Source organism: Abramis brama, assembly GCF_963993115.1.
Source record: "Abramis brama genome assembly, chromosome: 14".
Lineage (NCBI taxonomy): Eukaryota > Metazoa > Chordata > Actinopteri > Cypriniformes > Leuciscidae > Abramis > Abramis brama.
In genome coordinates, this window is record NC_139976.1 from 36,778,387 (window position 1) to 36,803,446 (window position 25,060).

Genomic DNA, 25,060 nt, shown 5'->3' on the forward strand with positions numbered 1-25,060 from the left:
TATTTATTTATTGTTTTAAGATGAAATGAGCTCTAAAGTAAATTTGATTATCAAAATAAATTCATGCATAAAATGCAAATGAATTACACTAACGTCAGATATAGTTTGCAAAGCATTATGTACTTGACAGTAATAAGGGATAGTCTGTAGATTTCAATAGTATTTTATTTTGTAGGTTTCTTATAAAAGTGTGAAACGTTGTTCTTAAAAAAAAAATAATAAAATAAAAGACGTCTAAACAAAATGTGTTACAAAGCTCCTCGGTCTCCCCTGTATAAATGCTGTGTGACAGTAAATACTGTATTTAATCAATAATTCACTGCCAGTATTTGCATTATTACACAGAGTCTGAACAGCACTAATGGACTGTGGTGAACCGAGCACAGAACTCTGTCTCCCCCTATCGGTCAGTTTCAGAGAGTCACTGCACGACTTGATGAATAGTTGCAACAATATTTGCAACTTCTCTAAACCCGTTGAAAAGAAGGAATTAGAGCGAGTGGAAAGCTTTATCTTTGCTGAGTCACTGACTGAGTAACACACTTCCTTGTGCCAAGCTTTCCTAAATCAGTCACTAAATAAAGGAATAAAAGCCAGTGGTTTGAATATTAAGCTCGTAGGATTGTTTGCATTCGATTGAAATCTTTCGTGGTATATGTACTAGTTTTTAGGGCTCAGTGAATAAAACGTTTCAGGAGCGTTGGCACGCGCGCTTCCACAATTATAGCCTACAGCAGTTTTCAACATGCACTTATTATGAAAACAGCACTTTTTGAAACTAACTTAAAGCAGATTTCTCAAATGAAAATGCTAAATTGTGAGTGATAATTATTGAGACTGAGAGAGGGGTGGGCAAGAGGAGGCATCGTTTTCCTTTTCGTCACAGCGCGTGCTGTTTAAAAGCCCGTGCGCGCTCAGCTGACAAACCAAAGTTCGTCCCTCTCTTGGAAATACTACACGGGAGCGCACAGGGAGCGCTTTGCTTTTGCAGAAACACTCTAGTGCTTGCCACCTGAAAGCGAGCACACATTGGATTTGCAGGAATTCAAAGTTGGAAAGTATTTTTTGGAGGCGAAACTTGCAACCCGAATTCTCTGAGATCGTCCATCTACAGTGTTCGCATGAATCTACTAGACCCCTACCTGAAAATGACAGATGAGCAAGAGAAGTGTTTGTCTGACGCCCCCAGTCCGAGCATGTCCGAGGACTCCGCGGGCTCCCCGTGCCCGTCCGCCTCGGGGTCCGACACGGAGAACACGCGCCCCGCGGAGAACAGCCTCATGGCTCCGGACGGGACGCTCGGAGACTTCAAGAAGGACGAAGACGACAAGTTCCCGGTGTGCATCCGAGAGGCGGTGTCTCAGGTGCTGAAGGGCTACGACTGGACGCTCGTGCCCATGCCGGTGAGAGTGAACGGCTCGAGCAAAAACAAGCCGCACGTGAAGAGACCGATGAACGCGTTTATGGTGTGGGCGCAGGCGGCGCGCAGGAAGCTCGCGGATCAGTACCCGCACCTCCACAACGCAGAGCTCAGCAAAACTCTGGGAAAACTCTGGAGGTAAATAAATCAACCATGCATTGCTCGTTTAAAATAAAATGCAATTGGGTAGGCTACTCGCTTAACGGCATTATATTTGCATGCAACATTATTTTTTGTGGATGTATCGGTGTGTTCATATTGTTCTGCTCTGGGTAGATTACTGAACGAGGGTGAAAAGCGTCCCTTCGTGGAAGAGGCTGAGCGCCTCAGGGTTCAGCACAAGAAAGATCACCCCGACTACAAGTACCAGCCTCGGCGGAGGAAGTCTGTGAAGAACGGGCAGAGCGAGTCCGAGGACGGCAGCGAGCAGACGCACATCTCGCCCAACGCGATCTTTAAAGCGCTCCAGCAAGCAGACTCGCCCGCGTCCAGCATGGGAGAAGTGCACTCGCCCAGCGAACACTCAGGTGGGCATATTCAACTTTACGTGATCAAATCGATTCCTGGCGGAGTGTTTTTTTTATTTATTTTTATGTGTGCTGTTGCGTCATCTGTAGTGCTGGGTAGTAACTTGTAATCTATATTACGTAATCTGATTCCAATAATGGAATACTTGTAAGTAGATTTTAAAATACTCATAATCAGACTAGTTACTTTTTATTGATTACGTGATTACATATTATTCACCAAATGTTCAAAAAGTCAAATTCATTGATTCTCCCTGTTAACAAAAAAAAGGTTGCTCCCTTAAATTTACAATCAACTTCATTTCAACTTAAATTACATTAAACTGACTTAAAAATGAGTTAAACGTGAAAAAAAGTTGAAAATTGCTTAACTTATTTAGATGAGTTAAAGCAATGTAAAAACATAACTTGTTGATATTTTACAGTGTAATGTAAATTACTATGCCTTTGTAAGACTTTGTCTTTCATATTCACACCCTTTTGTATTAATGTAATGCTGGGATTCCCAAAATGTGTAATGGAATGAGTTTTCATTCTTGTATTTTTATATCAATGTGGTATGAGATTATCTTACACCGAAAGTAGTTTGATTACGTTACCTGAAACGTGTAACTTAATCCAGCATTTTTGCATGCAGTTTGTATTCAGTAAGTAATCTTGCCCAGCCCTGGTCATCTGTGCAGTGCTTAACCTTCTTCTCTCCCCTCCTCCTCCTCCTCCGTTTCCAAACAGGCCAGTCCCAAGGGCCGCCCACTCCTCCCACCACCCCGAAAACTGACGCTCAGCCAGGCAAAGCGGATCTGAAGCGGGAAACCCGTCCGCTTCAGGAGAGCACGGGACGTCCGCTGAACATCGACTTCCGCGACGTGGACATCGGCGAGCTCAGCAGCGACGTCATCGAAACGTTCGACGTCAACGAGTTCGACCAGTACCTGCCGCCGAACGGGCACGGCTACGCGGGCGGCTACGGGACCTGGATGGGGAAGAACGCCAGCGCTCAAAGCGGCACGCTCCTCACCCCGCTCGGCGCCGGAGAGCCGGACCAGCCGAGAACGACACACATCAAGACCGAACAGCTCAGTCCCAGCCACTACAACGAACAGCAACAGGGTTCGCCACAACACGTCAGCTACGGCTCCTTCAACGTCCAGCATCTACAACACTACAGCACTTCATTCCCGTCAATCACCCGCGCGCAGTACGACTACTCCGACCACCAGGGCGGCGCCACCTCCTACTACACCCACGCCGGCGGGCAGAGCTCCGGCTTGTACTCCACCTTCAGCTACATGAGCTCCAGCCAGAGGCCCATGTACACACCCATCGCTGACTCTACAGGGGTTCCCAACATCCCCCAGTCCAACCACAGTCCTCCTCAGCACTGGGACCAGCAGCAGCAGCAGCCGGTCTACACACAGCTGTCGAGACCCTGAGGACGAGCAGAGACTCATTCCGCATCATTCCACTCTCTTTAGACACACACTTGAATTTTACACACACACACACACACACACACACATACACGTAATGAAATGTAGGAAAGAAAGCTGGACTTTGACAAAAACGGCTCCCAACGTGCCTTTTTTAATCGCCTGAAATCGTGATTAGAATATATATATTTTTAGCCTTGATTGCAAGAAAAGAAACATTTTTGAGAAATGATTCCTCTGTGAGGACTTATTGATTATTGATACTTTAATATGTACTGTGTATGTTTTCTTAACATGTCCTTTTTGTATTTCCGCCGATCCGGCCTTTTTTGTGTTTCTTGTAGAAAAGTCTCTATTTTTACTAAACCACTCTTGGTAGTACGGCTTTGGTTTCCTCCCATCTTGTTTTTTTTTTTTTTTTTTTCTCTTCTTCTTCCCACTAATAACAACACCCTTTATTGTCCTCATGCAGTGCATTTTATATTTTATAGTTTGAGTTCGTACCCTTTATTTATGTTCCTGTAAAATACCGTCCCCATCCAGCCGTTTTTTAAAGTTGTTCCCAGCTCACGTCTCGATCCCCCAACATCAGTGCCTGTCAAACGCTGGAAGCGAATTAGCGGGAATATCGACGTGGCAGCGGCAGCTGAGAATTTACTGAGTGTGTAACAGCATGTGTCGCAGCTCCAGGAAGTGACCTTTGACCTCTGCTTGTCATTAGCTGCCAGGGTCATCTTACAGCCCCCCCCCCTCCCTTCGGATCCCATCTTAACCCTTTTAATTTATTTATTAGTATTAATTTTATTTCAAAGAAATTATTTGCATTTTATTCTTTAATACTTTATACAAAAAAATGATGTTATTTTGCGCCTCTGAATATGGTGACATATAATCCAACGGGCCATTTAGACAGAGGGCTGGTACTTAATATGGTACGATTCTGTATTCATCATGTTTATTTATCGTATGTAGATTTTTCTATTTTAAATGTTTATTTGTCCTTATTTCTAACCAGTTGTGTAATGCACAAAATACTGTTGCAGTTTCTAAAACAAGGCTGATTAAACTGGAAGAGTAGTCTTTCGTTCGGAAAGTTTTACGACGCTCTAATTTGTTTTTAAGTAGTTCATTAGTTAGTTCATTAGTTAGTTAGTTAGTTGGCATCTCTGTTTGCTTCTCGATTTTTCCCTTTCCACTTTTGTGCTTTGCTCGACGTCAGCGATCTCAGTTCTGATGTTGATATCTTTTCTTTTTTTTTTTTACACGAGACTGAACAAGTTGTTTTTGTCTTTAAAAAGTTTAACATTTTACTGCCTTTGAAGAAGCTCATCTTTTGTATTATATTTGCAATAAAAGTGAGAATAAAACATAAAATAGACACCTGTGACTGTTTATTGTGCCCGATTTCAACAGTGAAAAGCATGAATGTGTATGGTTTCAGTTTATCCGGAATGCCAAACTTTAGTCTTGTTACGTAAGCATCGAGTCCCTCGTACAGATGAAGCAGCAGGAGGCCGTACAGTCAGCACATTATAACACCAGTTTGTTGGCGTAAAAAGGAAAGAAAAACAGCTTTTAGTTTTCCTGTGTGCTTCCCTATGTTTGTTCCTCTAAACAGTCGGCAAAGGGAAATATTGACAAGTCTGTCATGCCAAAGACATAATGTTCTACTGAATTATTGTGATTTTCAGCACTTTTCTTTGTGATTGAGTCATCTGTACCAGTTTACAAAACCAGAAACAACAAACATCTGCTGGTTTTAAACACTGTGTAGAATCATCACACTCATGTACAGATGGTAAAGTAACAGGGATTGGGATTCTGAACATACTTTCATGGCTAGGGTCTTTTCATTATACAGCTTTATACATTATACCAAATATGGGACAGTATTAATAAACATCTCATTCGTATGTGAAGGAGAGACGACAGAAGCGGCAGCCCACTACAGTGGAGGGTCGGAGGTCCATCGGTCGCAGCTGTTTCAATACGGCACAGTTATTTATGTTGCCGTATGCACAGAAATTATTATGCCTACAAAACTAACATTTACCCAGGAAATGAGATGGGACATTTCTGTTCAAAATATACACAAAGTATCTACTTAAATCTCCCTAGATTGGGACCTATCTATCTATCTATCTATCTATCTATCTATCTATCTATCTATCTATCTATCTATCTATCTATCTATCTATCTATCTATCTATCTATCTATCCATCTATCTATCCATCCATCCATCCATCCATCCATCCATCCATCCATCCATCCATCCATCCATCCATCCATCCATCCATCCATCCATCCATCCATCCAACCAACCAACCAACCAACCAACCAACCAACCAACAGTTCAAAAGTTTGGGAAAATTAACACTTTTATTTAAATTAATCAAGTGTTACTTTGTTACAAATATGTCTTTTCAAATATATGCCGTATAATTTAACCCTATAAACCTTTTTGTTGTAAAACTCAAAGAATCCTGAAAAAAATAATAATAATGTACCACGGTTTCCACAAAAATATGAATCAGCACAGCTGTTTTTAACATGGAAAATAATCAGAAATGTTTCTTGAGAAATCATCATATTAGAATGATTTCTGAAGGATCATGTGACACTGAAGACTGGAGTAATGATGCTGAAAATTCAGCTTTGATCACAGGAATAAATTACAGTTTAACATATATTGCAACATAAAACAGTTATTTTAAATTATAATAATATTTCACACTATTACGTTATTTTTGATCAAATAAATGCAGCCTTGGTGAGCAGAGGGACTTCAAAATCATTTATTTTTTTAAACATACTGACTCCAAACTTTTAAATGGTTGTGTCTGTGCATTCTGTGTAATTTCAACACAGTTTGTAATTGCCATTCAAAATTCATATTTTCTTCACAGCTCGGCACGCTGGTAAAGACTGGATTCTTCACATTAATGTGCAGAAAAGTCAGCGCTCACCTCAGAGACCCAGACTGGGGCAGAGGAAATGGTGGAATGACTGAAAGCAAGTGACAGAGAGTCAAATACAGATAAAGAATGTGAGAGGGATTGAAGGAAAAGAGCTATGACTTCAGCGAGCTCTGCGTCTGCAGAAGCCATTAGGATGGTCACTCTCATAACGCTGAAACAGATGAGATGTCTCGCGAGCTGCGGATTCTGCCGTCGACTGGGAAAGAACTATGCAGCTCCAGTGATGAAAACCAGTTGTGATCGCCATCATTGTCACCTCTTGATGCTCCGAACGAGCCATTCCTGTATCCTAAATGTGCTAATGTCCCCTTCATTTCAATCAAAATGTCTTATTATTGATTACCGCAATAAAGTTGAGACTGAGGAATTTAACATAATAAATGTAGCCGTCCGTGAGTTTTTTATTGTGCAATAAAAGCAGCAATATATTTTACTGACGTTCTGGAAGAAAACGTCAACTTCAAGAGTTCTTAATGAAACATCAAAACACAAGTTTGAGGTGTACTTGAGGTTTGTCCAGACCGGATTGTCCCGAAGCAGCGCACACCCTCACGAACCCTCAGGACAGCTGAGCGGAAACAGAGACAGCGATGGAGCGGCCCATTCTGTGGGCAGTTTTCCCAGGAGAAGCCCATTAATATTCCGGAGAGACGGCGTGCAGGGAATCTCTCTCCTCCGAGCCCAATGGGTGGTCCTTTCAAATGCAAAATAAGAACACAAAATAAGGATGAAAAAGAGGAATCTGGCAACTTCCCACTTCACTCTAACAAAGAAACCATGAAAAAAAATTCAAGCATAAAATAAATGCACGCAGACACGACCAAAGCAGGTGGACTTTACGAAAATACAGAATTTGATTAACTTAATAAGATGATGTTTGATTCACTGCATCATTGCAAAAACACCCACTGAATTACAATGTAGGGAGAGTCAGGGGAACTGGAACACTTTATCGTTCTGGTCAATCTGTTCTGAAAATATTCAGCCTCAAGATTTGAAAATGTGCCTGAACAGTCTTCAATGTCAGGAGTCATAATCAATGTCATTTCAAGGAGTCAGATACTTAAAAACTACGTATGCAACTTGTGAAGAAGGGACAACTGTTTCAAATTATGTATTGCAGTGATAAATAATACTTCTAAATAATAAAGCGACAAATAAATAAAAAATGAAAAAACTAAAAATGATGAAAAATGACATGTTTTACTCAAACTTGATCTTAAAAATAAGGTTTACACACATTTGTTACAGTATCTTATAATGTTAGGCAATACAAAAATACTGTCACGCTTTAGTTTAGGGTCCAGTTCTCACTATTTACTAACTATTAACTACGAATTTTGCCTCAAACAATTACTGCTTATTAATAGTTAGTAAGATAGTTGTTAAGTTTAGGTATTGGGTGATTAAGGGATGTAGAATATGGTCATGAAGAATAAGGCATTAATATGTGCTTTATAAGTACTAACAGCCAATATTCTAGTTATATACATGATAATAAGCGACTAGTGAGAATTGGACCAAGTGTTACCAAAAATACAATTGTTCATTGTTAGTTCATTAAATAAGAGGAATAATGCATTAGTAAATGTTGAATTTAAGATTAATAAATACTTTACTAATGTTAACTACTGTAACCTTACTGTAATGTGTTACCAAAATATCTGTGTTTGATTACTGTCCGTATTTCGGGAGGAGGTTGAGGATTGAATTGTACTTGCATTAACCCTGTTATGAGTGATTCATTTAGCGTTGCAGTCATCCCTGCTCTCCCATAAACAAGCAACTATTCTATTGACGAGAAAAGTAATTATTTTGTGGCCTCATTTTTCGTTACCATAAAAAGCCAGTCTACTGGGTTGCATCTGCATTGAACTCATTAAAAACATCAGGAGCAAGAATTTGCCTATTCAAATTTCATCCCCTGGGGCGAACTTGTTTGCTTATGCTGCGCTAAACAGAATACAGTACGAAGCTTGGTTAAAATGCATGATCTCTCTCCGTCTCTGCTGTATAACTGTATCTGGACTTTTCCACCTCGACTCCGGCAACATGCAGTCCTGCTATACCCCTGTGTGTCCCGAAGGATCTCACCCCTGCGCCTCCACATAGCATCATTGTCCCCCAGGAGCTCCACAAAAGGGACCATTTGACCTCCGAACACACCCCCATTTCCTCTCTTTTGAAAGTGTCCTGGCCCACAGAAAGTCTCATTGCGACTCAAAGGAAACTGTACATCAATAAAAGATGGCCAGCCAAACCTCATAGAAAAAAAGCGAAGAAAAGCACTTGCATTTCACCCCAGCTGAAATTGACGGAGTGGGCCACTTGCTGCCTAGCAACAGACGCCTACAGCACAGGAAGCCACGAGTTCACAGTTCAGTTTGGTGTGGCCGGACTCTGTTGGACCTCTGGGGTTCAATAGATACCCGAGGATATTATTGCAACAACTTTTAATGACACTTTGAAATATGTCATGCATTAAAGCCACAATATGTACGATTCGTGCATTAAAATATCCATAAATCACACGAACAGTGTTATATATTTTGTTGACGTGTGTACTTGCATTATCCCAGATGTTTCCAGCAATGTTTTAAATCGAGAGAAATCAGCTATTTTAACCAGTGTAACAGCCCGTGTCATTAACAACGTCAGTTTTAAAACCAAAGACTCAGTGTACACTGAGTTTCGGTTCATTTTTGTGTTTGTTTTCATTATTTTACAAAAGCCCAACGTTATTGTGAGTTTACAAAAATAAAAGTAGACCCTTTTCCGTTTGACACATCTGCATGACCAAAAATGACGGAGTATTTCAAGTTAAATGCAAGTATGTCATGCAGTAAGAGCACTCTCCACACAAACACTTGAACATGCGCCTAATAATAGCGCACATTTATCCAGTTTAACATCAGAGCGAGCGGATTTGTAATGTTGCTGCTACTTACATGTTTCAAGTGATAAGCCATATTTGAGGTCGCGGAACGATAGACGAATGTTTGGATTAGACCGTTAATGATCTGTCCATTACAGCCTGAGTGCTTGCGCCATTTTTTGGATATTATTCTGCAACTAAACGACTAATAAAATGTTGGTCGACCAATCCTCTTCTAGTCGACTAACGTGAGTCGACTATTAGGGGGCAGCTCTAATTGTATTGCATGTGCAATTGTAGTGCATTACAAATCTCAAACATTATGTACTTGTGGATAATATAATACCAATAAAATAAAAAGCCACTTAAGTGTATTTAGAGTACACTTTCATGACTATGTTTTTGAACACACTCTGCAGAAGTAGCAGTGCTTCGCCTTCTGAGAATATAGTTCCCAGTGTGTGTACGGTTAGAAGATGGCCGTGTCTCATGTGACCTTGTTATTTGCACATGCTGTGACTATACACATCACATCATGTAAATAGGAAAATGTTGGCGTTATTTTGTCACTTATTGGGAGCAGTATGCTAGCTGGAGCCGTTTACCTCCAGTCTTTGTGCTAAGCTAGGCTAGCGGTGGGTGCGTCAGACAGAGTTACGGCACACACGGAGATGAGAAGGGTGTGTAAGGACTGATCTAACTCTACGGTGAATAAGATAAAGTCCCCCCAAAAAAGTTGTTTGTCATAATGTCAAATTAAAACTTTTGGTTACACTTTATTTTAGGGTGATGTAGTTACATTGTACTTAAGTACTGAGTATTATTCATTAACATGCACTTACTATAGAGTTAGGGTTTGGTTTAGGCTTAATTACTTGTAAATGATGCACAATTTACTGTTATTATTATAGGTCATGTAGTAAAGTGTAACTATGTCACCTTAAAATAAAGTGCTACCAACGTTTTGGTATTACAACCCTCTCAGATTGATATTTATTTAGGTTTCAGTTTTAAGTAAATGTTATATATCGTATTTAAACGAGAATCTGCTGATTCCGGTGACCAAGTTTGGCATTTAACACACATTAGCCTGATGCAAAACCCCAATGGTTTCTTGTAACCAATCGTGACGTGGCAAATGTGTATATATTCAAATGAGATTCGACAGCTACAATGGATATTTTATGTTCCATGGAAAAAGTAACAGCACCTTTAGAACTGAATTTTCATTTCTGAGTGAATTAATCCTTTAAACTGTGGCAAAAGCGGGTTTTTAATGGTGTTGTACACTGCATTCACTTCCCCTCCCCTCCCATTCCCCAAAGCACCTTATCAAAGGCTCATTATGCAAAGGAATCCTGAAAAGGAAGTGGTTTCAAGGTTAGAGGACACTTCTTTTTATCTATCTGCCATTTAACTGCTGCAGTCCACAGGAATAATGCAAATGAATGAAATGTGTTATCTCAAAATGAAACCAAATAGTCGAAGGCAAAACCATGTCATGTGTTATTACTTCACCTGATGTCGGCCAGCTTTTCCAGTGCATTAACACACACACAAACTACCCTTCATACTAGCCAATGATATTTCGATGGGTTCAAATGATTCAAGAGTAACCCAGCTGTGAGGCTTGGTGGAAAAACCACATGGTCTGCGCAGAGCAGATGATATGTGGAGGAAGACATCACACATGTGACACGGACAACATCTCATATCTCAACACAAATAAAGCCCAGCCATCCACCATATCTTCCCGTTCCACTCCTCCAGAGGAGCGAGCATCTTTCCCCGGCTACACACGTATCCCGTTACGGTAGAACGCCTATGATCAGTTCACTAAGTATGATTACATTTAAACGCAGGCTCTCCCAGCGTCGGCTCATGTGGTAGAAATAACATCTTTAACCAGGGTAAATACACACCGCACACAGTCCGCACCTCCTCTGTAACCCAGCCCGATTCAGAGGCTGGAAGGAGTTTACATTGAGAGGCCAGTTTCAAACAACTGATCTGTGAGTCTGGGTTCAGGTTTAGGGTTCAGCGACTTCGCTGGAAGTTCGGATAGAAAAAAGCGTTTTCTGCACACGTCTGCAGTTTCAGAAAATATGCCGTGTCTAAATGTAGCGATGATGACCTGAGCTGTCCGGAGAGATAAAGGAGCGAGAGAGCTTTAGCAGGCTCATGGAAAGGTGTGGACGCTGAATATGGGAGGAAAGTTGTTTGGACTAGGGGCTTTTACCATGACGAGTGTGGGATTTTTATGGTCTTATGGGGCAGAAGCAAAGCTTCCATCTGATACACACGCCTGGATTACTGAAAATGTGTGGCAGCACCCATAGCTAAAATAAAGAACTTCCACACAGAAATGATTCATAATCATTTATTATATTTTTAAACTTGGTCTAATATTTAGTGATATTATCTAATATTTAGTTCATAAGTCACATGCATACAGTTCACTCATGTAAAGGATGCTATAGCAAATCTTGAATGCGCGATTGTTTGCAAAATGCAAACTATATTATCAACCAGCAATATATTAAAAGTTGGGTATATATATCCAACTCTATCCGCATACAGTATAATCATGTAATACTACATATAGCGACAACATTATATATATATATATATATATATATATACATACATATATATACATATACACGTTTTCGCTAAATTTGTTTAGGCTTGGCACTTATAATAAACTTTGTTTATAATGAATTCCACTATAATTCATGATTGTTTTCTATTTTTTTAGATTTTTTAGATCTATGAGATGTTTTATATCTTTCATTCCTGCTTTGCTCTGAATACCAATACATTTACTGAACTAAAATGCATGTTTGTCAATGTTTTGTTTTATTCACCAGTATTTTGCATTATTTCTGAATGTAATAATAAGAATGTGACTGAAGCAACAATGTATTTTTTCTTTTTTCCTCTCAACAACATAATTTTGACCCGGTGCGACCTCGGAGCGAAAATACGGTACATACTCTTCGTCTAAGACGTATTTTGTTTTGTGTTTGTACTGTGGATTGTGCCATAGACACTCCCTCCGCTTCCTCCTCGGAGAAAACGCCTCCTGACGGAACAACATGAGCAAAGATGTCTGACAGAAACAAATGTTGCTTCTGAAGAACTTCACAGTTGTGGAGTCACACAACCAGGAAGACATCTGACAATCAGGAAGAAACACACACACACACACGCACACGCACAGGAAAACACGTGTATGCAAACATAAATCATCCGCATGAGGTTATCTCACCCTGACCTCCATATGCAGAAAACCAGTTGCTTGCACAGCTGGTGAGCCCACTGACTCACTGCAGCCCCGACAGATGCAAACGTTACCCATAATCCCCTATCATCAGAGCAAACGCTCTTTGTAGTCGCCCCAGTCTTGATGTCTTGCACAAAACACTGCAAAATATAATGTGAGCTGTTTTCTTCTGACAGACAGAGACATACGGACACAGACCTCATAGAAGTGTGACCTACTTAGTAAATACGCTACAAAAATTATTGTCCTTATCAATATTTTTGCCTTGTTTTCTAATACAAATATATAATCATTCTTAAATCAAGATTCATTTAGTTGGGAAGCAAAATCCCTTAAGATACAAAGTGTTGTTTAACTGAGTTTATGCTTAAAACAAGACAACATATCTGCCAATGGGGCAACGAAAAATTTAAACTTTAGTTTAAAACTACAAGTTTATTTTTCTTACCACATTGGCTGATAATTTGTCTTGTTTTAAGCATAAACTCACTTAATTTTAATTAAAAACAAAATCAGGAAACAACACTTTATATCTTAAGGGATTTTGCTTCCCAAGTAAATGTATCTTGATTTAAGAACGTTAGATGTTTGTACTGGAAAACAAGACAAAATAGTATGTGCATTCACACATTTTACACTGCAAAAAAAAAAAAAAATCAAAAAACATAGTATTTTTGTCTTGTTTTCCAGTACAAACATCTAACATTCTTAAATCAAGATACATTTACTTGGGAAGCAAAATCACTTAAGATATAAAGTCTCGTTTCCTGAATTATTTTTATTTTTTATCAAAATTAAGTGAGTTTATGCTTAAAACAAGACAAAAATACTATTTTTTTGCAGTGTAAACTGTGTGAATGGACAAACACACACTCACACAACTCTCCAACCCCACAAGTTGCTGGGCTTTATGTCTTGACGGTGCATATATCACTAGAGATTAGCAGAGGCATGCATTGCATAGCCAACAGATGCAGCAATTCGTCACTTTTTATCTCTTCCTAACACACACACACACACACACACACACACACACACACACAATTCCGAACACTTTCACCACCTGATGCACTGCATGAACTCTATGTGCTTGAGGAAGAGTGTGTGTTTGTGCATGCGTGTGTGTATATGTTGAAGGGGGTGGAGCAATAATAACTTATTTTTTTTCTTTTTTTTGATTTCATAAACCACAACTTGGTAGCCTCACAGAGATCAAGAGACCACCACGACTCACACTATTGCCCCCCCGGATGATGAGCTGACACTGATTATAGCCTGTAACATCTCTGAGACTTACAGTTAACCAGACGGTGGGTTTCACACACATGCACTTCACCTGAGGATCTTTGGCCACTCTTTCACAAAAGATGAAGCAACACTCCCCATTAACCCTATACAAGCCTACTGTATCATATTTGAAAGGCCTCCAAATGATCAACATGATCAAAACTTTGCTGATAAACCTGTTGCACACAATCTACTACAAGTCATTATGACGTCTGATTGATAGTTTAGACTTTTTTAGCCAGTAAAAGTCATTTTAGTATAATTGTTAAAACGTCCACCTTCAGCTTGTGGTTGCTGTGAAATATTTACTGATTTTAATAAAGTAAACATAAGAATAAGTTATATTGTTAGTATTAGTAATAGTAATAGTAATAGTAATAGTAAATAGTAATTTTTTTGAAAAATCATGTTCAAATATGAGTATCAAATATTATCCATCTCTTAATCATCATTGTATTATATTGCATTTATATGTTTTAAAACTACAGAGCTTTGATCTTAAAACTAAGCATTTAAATATCATCTTACTAAGGCATTTTATTGGTAGATATAGAGTGACGACTGATATTTATATGCATTTTATGCAAGTACTGCTATTCTGTTATAAAGATCTCATTGATTTACATTACAAGCTATCAGAATGTCATCTTACTTTTTGGCCATATAAATATCAGCATCTGCACCAAATTGCATATTTCTCAGTTTGGGCCTCTGAATAAAATTTTTCTTCCCCAATTTTTTCCTCCTCAAGTATAAGCTGCATATTCTCACTACTACATGAGCCAAAAAAAAAAAGATGTACACTCTAAAAAATGCTGGGTTGTTTTAACCCAATTTTGGGTCAAATGTTAACAAACTCAGCCGTTTGGTTAAATTTTTAAATTGCATTTTTATTCCAACGTTTGGGTTTGTCCATATTTGACCCAAAATTGGGTTAAAACAACCCAGAAAGAACACAGAGTGATACAAAACATAAAAAAAAACATGCAAAATATATATAAATAACTGTAAAAGAAACATGGAGAAAAGCATATACGCATCACATTCGGTTATAAAGAAGAACTTTCTCTGAGTGTCTTCAGTGCGGCCCTAAAAACATGGGCTTAAAATATCACACAACAGCTGAACAAAGAAAGACAAGACACCAGGTGAGCACATCATCCAGGCCTGTTTTTGACATTTAGCACTGGGTTTCTGTGGTCCACTGACAATGAGAAGGACAGCAGGAAAGAAAGCTATGGATAAGTCAGTATCTTCACACACATCTTCACTACAATCTAAAAAATAACGTTTTGGCTCAACAAAACAATTAATGCAATCATGCATCAGTCTTTTTGAGGTATGGCAACTTCTAATGAAATTATATTCAATCAACAAACTACACTGAGTTAGAGCAACCCATTAAGATTATACTTTATTTTGATGGTCCACCTTAGACATTCTGCTAACTAACTAACTTTACAACTACTGTACATGTCAGCTAACTCTCATTAGAGTGTTAGTAGACTGTTAGGTTGGGGTTAGGTGTTAAGGTTCGGGTTAGTAGAATAAGTTGACATACTTGCAAAGTCGTGTATACTCTAATGACTGCTAGTTGACATGTAGTTGCAAAGTTACTTATAGTCAGTAGAATGTCTAAAGTGGACCATTGAAAAAGTGTTACCATAACTAATTTAGCAACTAAATTTAAATAAGTTGATTACTCAAAAATAATAGTAATTCCAACTAATATGTGTGGATAACATAAATGAGTGGTGGCATTGGAACCAATTAATCTTGTTTAGGCTACTTCAGTTAGCATAGAGCATGTTGATTGTATCTTATTAAGGATGTAAACTCAATGAACAAGATATTACTTATCACTGGCAATAGCACAGTCATTGCTCATACGGTAGTGTAAACCTTTATTTAGCCACCCACATCCTAACCAATCAAAATCTGGAGCACATGTTAAATCTGTCCTGAAACGTGTATTCATTATCAAAACTGTTGCTGCGCTCTATTGGTTTGCATCAATCTGCATGAACTTTCTCCAATTTCCATCCCGCTTTTCACCCTCGTTCTCACCCAGACCAACGGACTCCCATTTCTGACCTCAGTCTTGCTTTCTTATGTTTGTAATTTCACCTCTTTACAAGCGCAACAAGACCAAAACAACATTTGGTCTCCAGATTTACCTCCCTCACGATTTTCTCATCCAAGCCTCTCCAACCCGTGGCTAGCCGACGTCAGAGCGCCTCCTTGATTATCTCGTCCACGCTTGAACACCACTGGAAAAAAGAGCAACCGAGGAACGGTTGAGAAATTGGAGAGAAGACGATTACTCAACCGACAAGTAGTTGCGCATGGAAAGGGATATCCTTTCACAGGTCAGTGCTTTAAAGCTGGCAAAATCTGCTATGTTATTAAATCTCATTTAGGAACAGACACCACAATCAGAAAGCATCTGATAGTAATAAAGAAGCAGTGGAAAAAAGTTCAGCGTGTTTGAGACTGAGATAATAAGAACATCTTGTGCTTCATGAAGAGAAAATTGACCCGCTCCGTGCAGAAAAAGCATTCTAATCAACGACTGTAACTTGATCATTTTGATCGCTACAATAATAATTGAAGTACTCATTCTCTGATTGACTCCATAGAGTCGTTCATTTTAAAGGTCATTAGCTTTGTCATATTTTGCTCCTGTGTGAAATGTGCTGAAGTTGTGTTTATTTTGGAATAATTCGCACACTCTCGTTACGCAGTCCTGTTTTTAATCCCAGCGGTCTATCAAATAATATTTTCATTTTTAATGCGGAAAGGAAGGTGTTTCGAGGACAACCAGAATGATTAATACGCAAAACAGGAGCAAATTACCTATCACACTCTATGGTTGATGTCACACACTTGCAACTATAGGAAAAACACATGAGTGATTTTAATGTTGCCAATGAAATTACTGCCGAAATGTTTCTTTTTTTCTTTTTTTTAAGGATAAAGACAAGACAAATAGTCAATTGTGATGATAATTAAACAATAATCAAAACTTAATATTACAACTCGCATTTACACATTCGCATGATGCTTGTTGAATAAAATTAGATGCAATTTTTAAAGTAAAATAAAGAATATCATATTTGAAATATTGACTAAAACTAAAAGACAAGTTATGAAGACATATGCTCAAAATAAGTTAAGCAATTTTCAACTTTTAAGTTATACAAGATTCAACTTATTTTAATTTATGTCAGTTTAATGTAATTTAAGTTGAAATTACTTAAGGCGAGACACTACAGGTGAATAGGGTAAAAAATTTAACTAGCAGATATCACCATGAAACTTTCCCAGTTGATTACCTACATTAAGATGAGAAAAAAATGTATCACAAGTTTTTTGTAATTTAGGTAAATTAGGTAATATCTAATTAAATATGCGCTAATTTGCATTTAAAAAAAACAAAATCTGAGTATTGGATAAAGCCAGGTTAAAAATTATTTTTTCATTGTGTTCACATATTAGATGGGGAAAAAATTACAGAGGGATTTATGGATATCTACTTTTGTTATCCTGTAAATCAGAATATACTGTCAATAGCCTTAAAAAAATGATTTTCGCCAATTTTTTGGAATAAAATGTTATATAAATCAGGCTAGAAATAATATTTTTACAAATCCCTCTGTAAATGTCTTCATAATATAACTAGGTACAAGACTGGAAAGTTTGGTGTGTATATCGGTGCTACTGAAGTGGAGATTTCGAACTTGGAGTATGAGAGAAAAGTCATTTTGAGAAAACGGGCTTTAAAGATTTATATCAGCCAATGAGATTGCGCATTCAGCCCTTTTACTTTCACGATTGGTTGCTGATAAAAAGGAAATGACCATATTTGGATCTGACAGCATTGTACAGGAGAGAGAGAGCTTTCCAGCGGTGCATGTGATGACATGGAGCAGACAGCGATCGCGGAGCAGCATGTTGATTAAGAACGCCAACTTTTGTTGAATTTATGAGAAATCTACAGACGCAAACAGACAAAGTGTAGTAAAATAAAGACCTAAATGTGTATTTCAGACTTTTTTTCACCACAAGTCTGAAAGAAGACATGTTATTGAAGACAAATATCCAAAAATCTCAAAATTGACCAGTAAAAAAACCCAGATGTTTTTGCCTGCCGTGTCTCGTCTTAAACATCCAAGTTGATTGTACTTAAAAATTTAAGGCAGCAACTTTTTTTTTTACAGTATACAAATAATAATGCACTGTTAACTATAGCGGTCTATGATACCTGTAGAAAGATATCCATTAGCATTCCCATTCATCTCAATGGCAGTTGCTCGGCTGGTGCAGAAACCTCCAGATGTGAAATCTGCCATCTTCACTCATATTTTCAGCCAATCGCCTGATTGTCATGTGACCAATCCCTATGGAGCAGCAGAAAACGAATGTCATCATTGATTAGCCGCTGACATCACAATAATGTGTAAATTCCAAACTAATTTCACTAGTACCTATCCTGAGCTCTGGCATCATAGCAAGCAGTAAGGGAAAATATGATTACTGTAAGAGCCCCCGAAAAAGATTAGACCACTGGTAAACCAACTAATAAAACATTAGTAATGTATACTGTATATTGTGTGGGAAAAACCTCTGAATGGCATCAAAGGAGAAAGTTTTTTTAGTAACACATGGTGTAGTTCTGACATCTTCCAGCAGGGTAGATGCCTAGATGGGGTAGATGATTTATTTTTTTCTTCTGCTGAACACAAAAGAAGATATTTTGAAGAATGTCGGTAACCAAACGGTTGATGGACCCCATTGACTTCCATACTATGGAAGGTCCACGAACTGCCATATTCTTCAAAACATCTTCTTGTGTTCAGCAGAAGAATTCGTTCAGGTTTGGAACAACTTGAGTAAATGATGACTGATTTTTTTTTTTTTTTTTGGGTGAACTATCCCTTTAAGTACACAAACCCATCACACAGGCGTGCACATACCCAAACACATGCATATGCATGTGAATCCGTAGCACCCCCAAAGGAGTCTTTCCCTCAGGACGCCTGATGATGTAATTCTCATTAGTCATAATGATTGACAGGTAAGAGGGAGTTTGAGATGAGTGACAATCACTCGTTTACTCAGGTTCAGTTTCGCCTCACGTGTACATGCCCCCCTTCCCAAACCTTCAAACAGGACATCGCCCATCTGGGTAGGGGGTGGATGCCAGTCCCAATTCATCCATCAGTCATTGAAGAGGAGAGTTAGGGGGTCCTTTCAGTCCAGTGAGAGAGGGTGAGAAAAAGGTCATCTGCTTCTGACTTACAAAATGAGACATGATCCAAAAGCCTTACATGTGGCTGACCGAAGACTGGGGAAGGATGAATACAACACCAAGCATGAAATATCTTCCTAAATATTTTGAGAAGAACGTAAAGGGATATTCTGTTGCATCTGGTTCACCGATAAACCATTACTTTGCGGAAAGTGTTTTTGATATTTGAAGAAATAATGCAATCCAGAAGTTTCTACGGCCCCATGTTGTCTGTACAGAATTGTCATGCATACAATTTCCATTGTACACCAACAGAAAAGATGAAGCATGTTCCAAAATTGACAAAATGTCCCCACAAAGATGGCAATATCCGAAATCTTTGTCCTTGTGGGAACATTTTTGGTCCCCATGAAGAAAACAGATTATAAATCATACTAAGTGAATGTAATTTTGAAAATGTAAAAATGCAGAAAGTTTGCTGTGATGGGTAGGTCTAGGTTTAGGGGACAGAATATACAGTTTGTACATAAAAATCATTATGTCTATGTTCCCATACAACATGAACGTGTGTGTGTGTGCGTGTGTGTTTGTGTGCGTACCTACTTAACTATATTTTGGGGACAAATATTTACCCTGACATGACCAAAACCTGAAAATATCTCCCAAAACCTCCCTTTAGGGATGTCCTCATTTGTAAATCTGGTATAAAAATAAAGTAGTTAAAGGTTTTTAAAAATGTAAAAATTTAGAAAGTTTTGTGTGATGGGTAGGGTTAGTGTAAGGGGAGAGAAAATATAGTTTGTACAGTATAAAAACCATTACGTCTATGGAATGTCCCCATTTAGATAAGTAAACGTGTGTGTGGGGGGGGGGACTAGTTATCCATCTACATTGCAGATGAACTAACTGGTATGAACATGACGGACATAGTGAAGGCCTGGCAAACAGACTACTGTGAGACTCAGCAAGACTCTTTCTCTCACTCATGCACATATGCACATACATCTGTTCCACATTAACACATTAAATGCCTCAAAGGTGTTTGAAAACACTGTGGTGATCAATTTCATCTTGAAATAATCTGTGGTTTCGATTGTGCCAAATTCTAATTTATAGTGTGTACGCATCAGAGAGATTTACTTCAGAAAAGATACCAGAGAGTCTCTTAGCATCTACAGGTTGGAAAGTCTCATCGCATTGAATCACACCACCATTACAGATGCATCTTGAATGTAAACTCATACAGTGTGTGAATGTCCTTACAGATTGCTTCACACATCATAGTTTGACAGGTAGTGTTCCCTGAAGAGTCTGTGACACCATTTGTCAAATGTCAGATTCTAGCATGAGTTATGAAGGCCACCTAAAGCTATGTGACATTCAGTGCTTATGGCCCTTTATGGTTGCTATGGTAAGTAGGAAGAACAAAGCAACTAGACGACAGCAATCTGTCATAGGGGTTAACGTAAAGGACCAGAAAGAGGATCCGAAGATTTCACACCCATCATCAGTAATAAGAAACAATGTGTTGTGAGTGGTCATTAATCAAAATCACATCTAACTGCTCTCTGTCAATTCATCAGTCCAGCCGTCCATTCCGCATCCATCAATCTCGCTTTCGGTCTCCAAAACTTCTCCTCCCTTATGTGTTGCACTGTCCACAAATAGTTATTGAATTTGACAGAATATTAGGCACAATGTTGTATCACCTCCCACTGTTCTCACATTCATCATTGTCAGCTCAGCTGAACGCACACGCTTGTCAATGATGTGATAGTGGAACTCCTACACACTAAGAAAATAAAACATTTGGATGAAATGAGTGACAATTTCACATGTCAAGAGAAATTACAAGACAGACCTCCATGCGCTAACAGAGCTTTTTTTTTTCCTATATGTGTGTGTGTGTGTGTGTTTGTGAAATGGTGTTTCACGTGATGAATGAGGAGTTGATCCATCAGGGCCCCAGACAGTCCAGACAGGCCCACATGCTGAGACCCACATTCCCACTGACCACCCTCAGAGAGGCGGGCCACGGTATTGACAGGAAATGACCTCAGTAGCAACCCTCTCAATTATGGTCATATCCATTATAATTGGCTTTTATAGCATGGCATCATCATTCCAAACAAAACAAGAGATGCACTTTAGTCAGACCAGACTTGTTGTCAAAACAGATGGTCTAAGACAAATATCCTTTTTGATAGACTAATAAAGACAATGCTTACTGTCAATACAAAACAAGAGCATGCATGTTTTCTGATATGTTAACAGAATGCAGTTTATCACATGATAAAGTTTTGAAAATGGATAAAACATCACAGCACATGGTGTTTCAATGGCGTTTTCTTCTCTCTGAGCCTAAAACACACAGATAATCTATTGGAATAATCAGTGAGATGGTCAGAAAACAATTGAAAAACCATTAGAGAGGAAATGAGGTCAATACCCTGTTTTTTCTTTCATAATGATGATGGCAATATGATTATGGTATGTGGTTGTTTTGTAGCTTAATAGTGAGGCCGGATGACAGTATATTCTGTTCAGTCAAGCATGATCACTCCCATCTGCTAGTATGTGATTACTGTTTTAGACTTTAACATTATCTCATTTTCAAAACCGAATCTCTCACACACCTGTATATGTGCCTTTTTTGAATATTGTACTGTAACTTTAGGAACTTTGGGGTTTGATTTCTGCATAGTCCTCTCCCTGCCATTGTCTCTTCATATTACTGTTCTCCTGTCACTTTCTTAATAAACTTTTGAGCAGTGTCTTTGTTCATAAGTGGGCCGCCTCCAGCACTCCTGCAGGGAACTACCGGGAGCGAACACTGATCGTTTCCTCCATTCTCCAATAATTCCATTCCCATCTAATTGAGTCGGGTTCAGAAACCATCACAGGCCATGTAGGATATGTTTACCCCCAACTCCATCACTTCTTCAAAAATGAGACGTCATGCCAGCCAACAGCCAACTGATTACTTCCATATGCGCTTCTTGTCAGGTTGGACCCAGACGTGCCCCTTTCCTTCTGACTTGCGCACACTGATACTTCCACACACACATGCACACATACACACTCCTCATCCCCCTTTCACCACACGCGGATGGAAATAAGAGGACTCTGGGAGCTCCCTCTGCACTTCATTCTCTCCTACTACAGATGAAGGCTGTTTAGGAGAGCCCAAACAGTTGAGGGCTGCCTTGTGGCTGAGGTCATTATCGTGGATGTTTTGCTTCCATTATTGAGATTATCAAGTATGTACAGTGGATATTAACCAAAAGAAACTTAATCTGCCACCTCAGCCCTAAGTCTTAATCCAGGACGGTCTTCTAGGCATTTTCTTCCCACGACAAAACACCAATATTCTCTGTGCAAACAAACGGAGAGGCCTTAGCCTGCTTCTGCTCAAGCTCCCCTTGACGGCAAATAATCACCACCATACACCTCACCCTTAATCAAAACACCCCTACAGACTTACAATGGTAGATCCCTGCTTGCTTAGAGGACACCCCATTACTCTCCAGGCTTTGAGAAAAAGGTTAACAGTGAGGGGAGCAGGACTGAGGATTATCAAAGCAGACTGAGAGAATTCCATGTGTTGGTTTTAGAGAAGGACCTGTATTGAGAAACCACGGCACACCCTTCTGATAATTCCAGCGTTTTTTACATTCAGATGAAATAGAGATTGAGGACATGGAAACAAAGATGCATATCCTCCAGGCCACCACATCCACCTGTAATTATGAACGTTTGTATGAAGAAAATCCTCCACCCAACAGTTCATTCTTTTCTCAAGCATATCTGCACAGCAGCACCTCTTTTGGCCTCTTGACTTCACTCTTATGCAGCAGACATAAATTTTAAGGTTTATCACTGTCAGATTATGATTATGAGGAAATCTTGGGAAGCAGCCACCACCACAGCCTTTCATCTAACCATTTGACCATGTTGTGCCTGAGTTATATTCTGACTGAAAATAGCAGGGAAAAGACCCTTTTTATTTTGAGCTCTTGCGTCAGCAGTCGCAAAGTACCCTGGCATGATTTGTGAAGCTTTGTCTGGAAACAACCAAAGACGTTGCTGGCTCGCAGACGGCAGAGATTAACTTTAGAGTCTAAAATTATGCTGGAGCACACCCAATGCTACCTTATCAAACTAAAGTTTGAAACTGAGTATATAAACTGTATAAAGTCATAAAGTCAACTGTGCTCCAATAAAAATAACTGACCTGGATTATGCCCTCCTAATGAATCATCTCAGCTTTGGTGGAACCTCATATCATGTGGAGACTTCATACGATGGAGATCGTTCAAATTGGCTCAGAGTATCATAGGTGAAAGCCAGTCACTTGTTACGGTCCTTAATACCAGACCTTCACCACAGTTCAGTGGTCTGGCAATCGCCTCCATATTGAGGAATCAACTCATCTGGACTTACTCTGCATACAGTGATACAACATCTTTGAATCCAGTGGGGGATAAGGTTTCACAGAGCTCATTTGCAAGAGAGGTTCCACTGCCAAGAGAGAAAGTAGTTGAGTCGGATGCTGAAGCCAACAATGATTTTAATAGGAAACATCCGTATATGCCAGCCGTTCACCAACATTACACTAATTGCCCTGTTTTGAAATCATTGTCTTGAGCAATACTGCGATTAGGAACGTAGAGAAAGAGAGTGCGGAAGCTTGTGCAGAATCACAAATGTGAATTCTTAGTTGGGGAGAGATGCTGTGTCTCCGAAGCATGCAGGATGATGTGGGAGAGAAATACACTGACTGGAGGGGTGCTGAAAGAAGCAGAGGGTAACAAAGTTAGGGAGAGTTGATGAAATCTTGAAGATAAAGAAAGGCCAAACTTACGTTTGGGTCAGTGTACCTAAGTGGCTTTGGACGTTCTGTGCAACCCAGTCTGCACTCGCTCAGCCAGGATCCAAGTCCTCTAAATCAGTCGGCGGTTTGGGATCTCACATCATTACCATTTTGAACAGCCTATAAAAGAATTTGAAATGGATGTCTTGAGAATAATAAAGAGCAAAGGGAAACAAATGCCATCAAGGAAAAAAAGCTGTGAAAGAGTCCAACATATAAAAGCCCTTTTACATGAAGATGTGAAAAAGATGTGAAGACTAGGTTGGAAAGAGACTTGCGAGGTTAAGTAGTCAACCAAAGACAAGGTTTAGACCCCAAAAACCATCTCAGATGATGTCATTCTCCAGTGTCCTCTCACCTTGTGAAGTTTCATGGTCCAGAAATGTCCTATTGACGTTCTGTAATTCTGAAGCCGGATCTGGGGCTCTGTTATCCATGACTCCAACCAGAGTCCTCACTTCTCCCCAGGTGTGTGGCAGAAGAACTGAGGGTTTTGGGCTCGTCATATGGTTCTTATCCTTCTATTTGCCATTAGCATTGGACTGCAGCCCTGACACTTACTCTCTGATCTGCAGTTGATCCGGCTCCAAAGGCCATAGGGGCTTAAGAGCAGAATATGGGTTCTGCCTGGTAATAAGTTTGATGGTGTGGGGGGTCCACTATAACAGTTCTTCCTTACCTGCAAGCTCCTCATAATAAAGGTGCAAATGAGGAAAAGTTGCAGATCACCATGCAAATATCCATGTCATATGGAAGAATGCACTGTTTTCCTTTGATAACCTGATTTCTCTGAAACAACATCTTTCCAGATGATAACCTTTTTGCACAGGAAAAAAGCAAAACATTTAGAACCACTGAGAACCTCTTGAACTTATTCAGTTCAATTAATCGATCAGGGGTGCGTTTCCCATACAGCGAACATAACCCACTGATTAACTACCATTATACGATGCATGTGTTGAAGAAATCAACTAGCTAGTCACGCAGGTTGTGGAGTAATAACTTATTTTAATGAATCTGTTTGAGATTGAATTAATGCTACATATTTTGCTACATGGCATCATTCGCACTCTTCAAAAACAGTGCTTTAAATCTCTTGACAAATTAAAAGACGTAAATGACGTTTGTATAT

At 39.3% G+C, this 25,060-nt stretch overlaps 1 protein-coding gene and 1 long non-coding RNA gene across 3 annotated transcripts; one reads left to right on the top strand and one right to left on the bottom strand.

The window, feature by feature from the left end:
- Positions 1-923: 923 nt before the first annotated feature.
- sox9a (SRY-box transcription factor 9a) lies at positions 924-4,755 on the top strand. The gene is made up of 3 exons (XM_084135711.1): positions 924-1,558; positions 1,697-1,947; positions 2,680-4,755. Exons 1-3 carry the CDS (start codon positions 1,122-1,124, stop codon positions 3,378-3,380), a joined length of 1,389 nt encoding a protein of 462 aa, XP_083991837.1. The 5' UTR covers positions 924-1,121; the 3' UTR covers positions 3,381-4,755.
- A 1,026-nt stretch (positions 4,756-5,781) lies between these two features.
- LOC311096732 lies at positions 5,782-24,849 on the bottom strand. 2 transcript variants are annotated; one of them, XR_014609076.1, is made up of 5 exons: positions 23,936-24,849; positions 23,290-23,846; positions 18,069-18,204; positions 15,982-16,074; positions 5,782-7,050 (listed from the first exon to the last, which is right to left on the bottom strand). It is a non-coding gene; the product is annotated as an uncharacterized lncRNA (long non-coding RNA). The 2 variants fall into 2 exon arrangements; XR_014609077.1 differs by having other exon boundaries at positions 23,920-24,849.
- Between the last annotated feature and the right edge of the window lie 211 nt (positions 24,850-25,060).

What these genes read in the sequence shown, in the direction of transcription:
- sox9a (XM_084135711.1), top strand. Translation starts at nt 1,122, where the DNA reads ATGAATCTACTAGACCCCTACCTGAAAATGACAGATGAGCAAGAGAAG. An exon ending in ACTCTGGGAAAACTCTGGAG is followed by an intron (nt 1,559 to 1,696) that starts GTAAATAAATCA and finishes TGCTCTGGGTAG; the next exon opens with ATTACTGAACGAGGGTGAAA. An exon ending in CTCGCCCAGCGAACACTCAG is followed by an intron (nt 1,948 to 2,679) that starts GTGGGCATATTC and finishes GTTTCCAAACAG; the next exon opens with GCCAGTCCCAAGGGCCGCCC.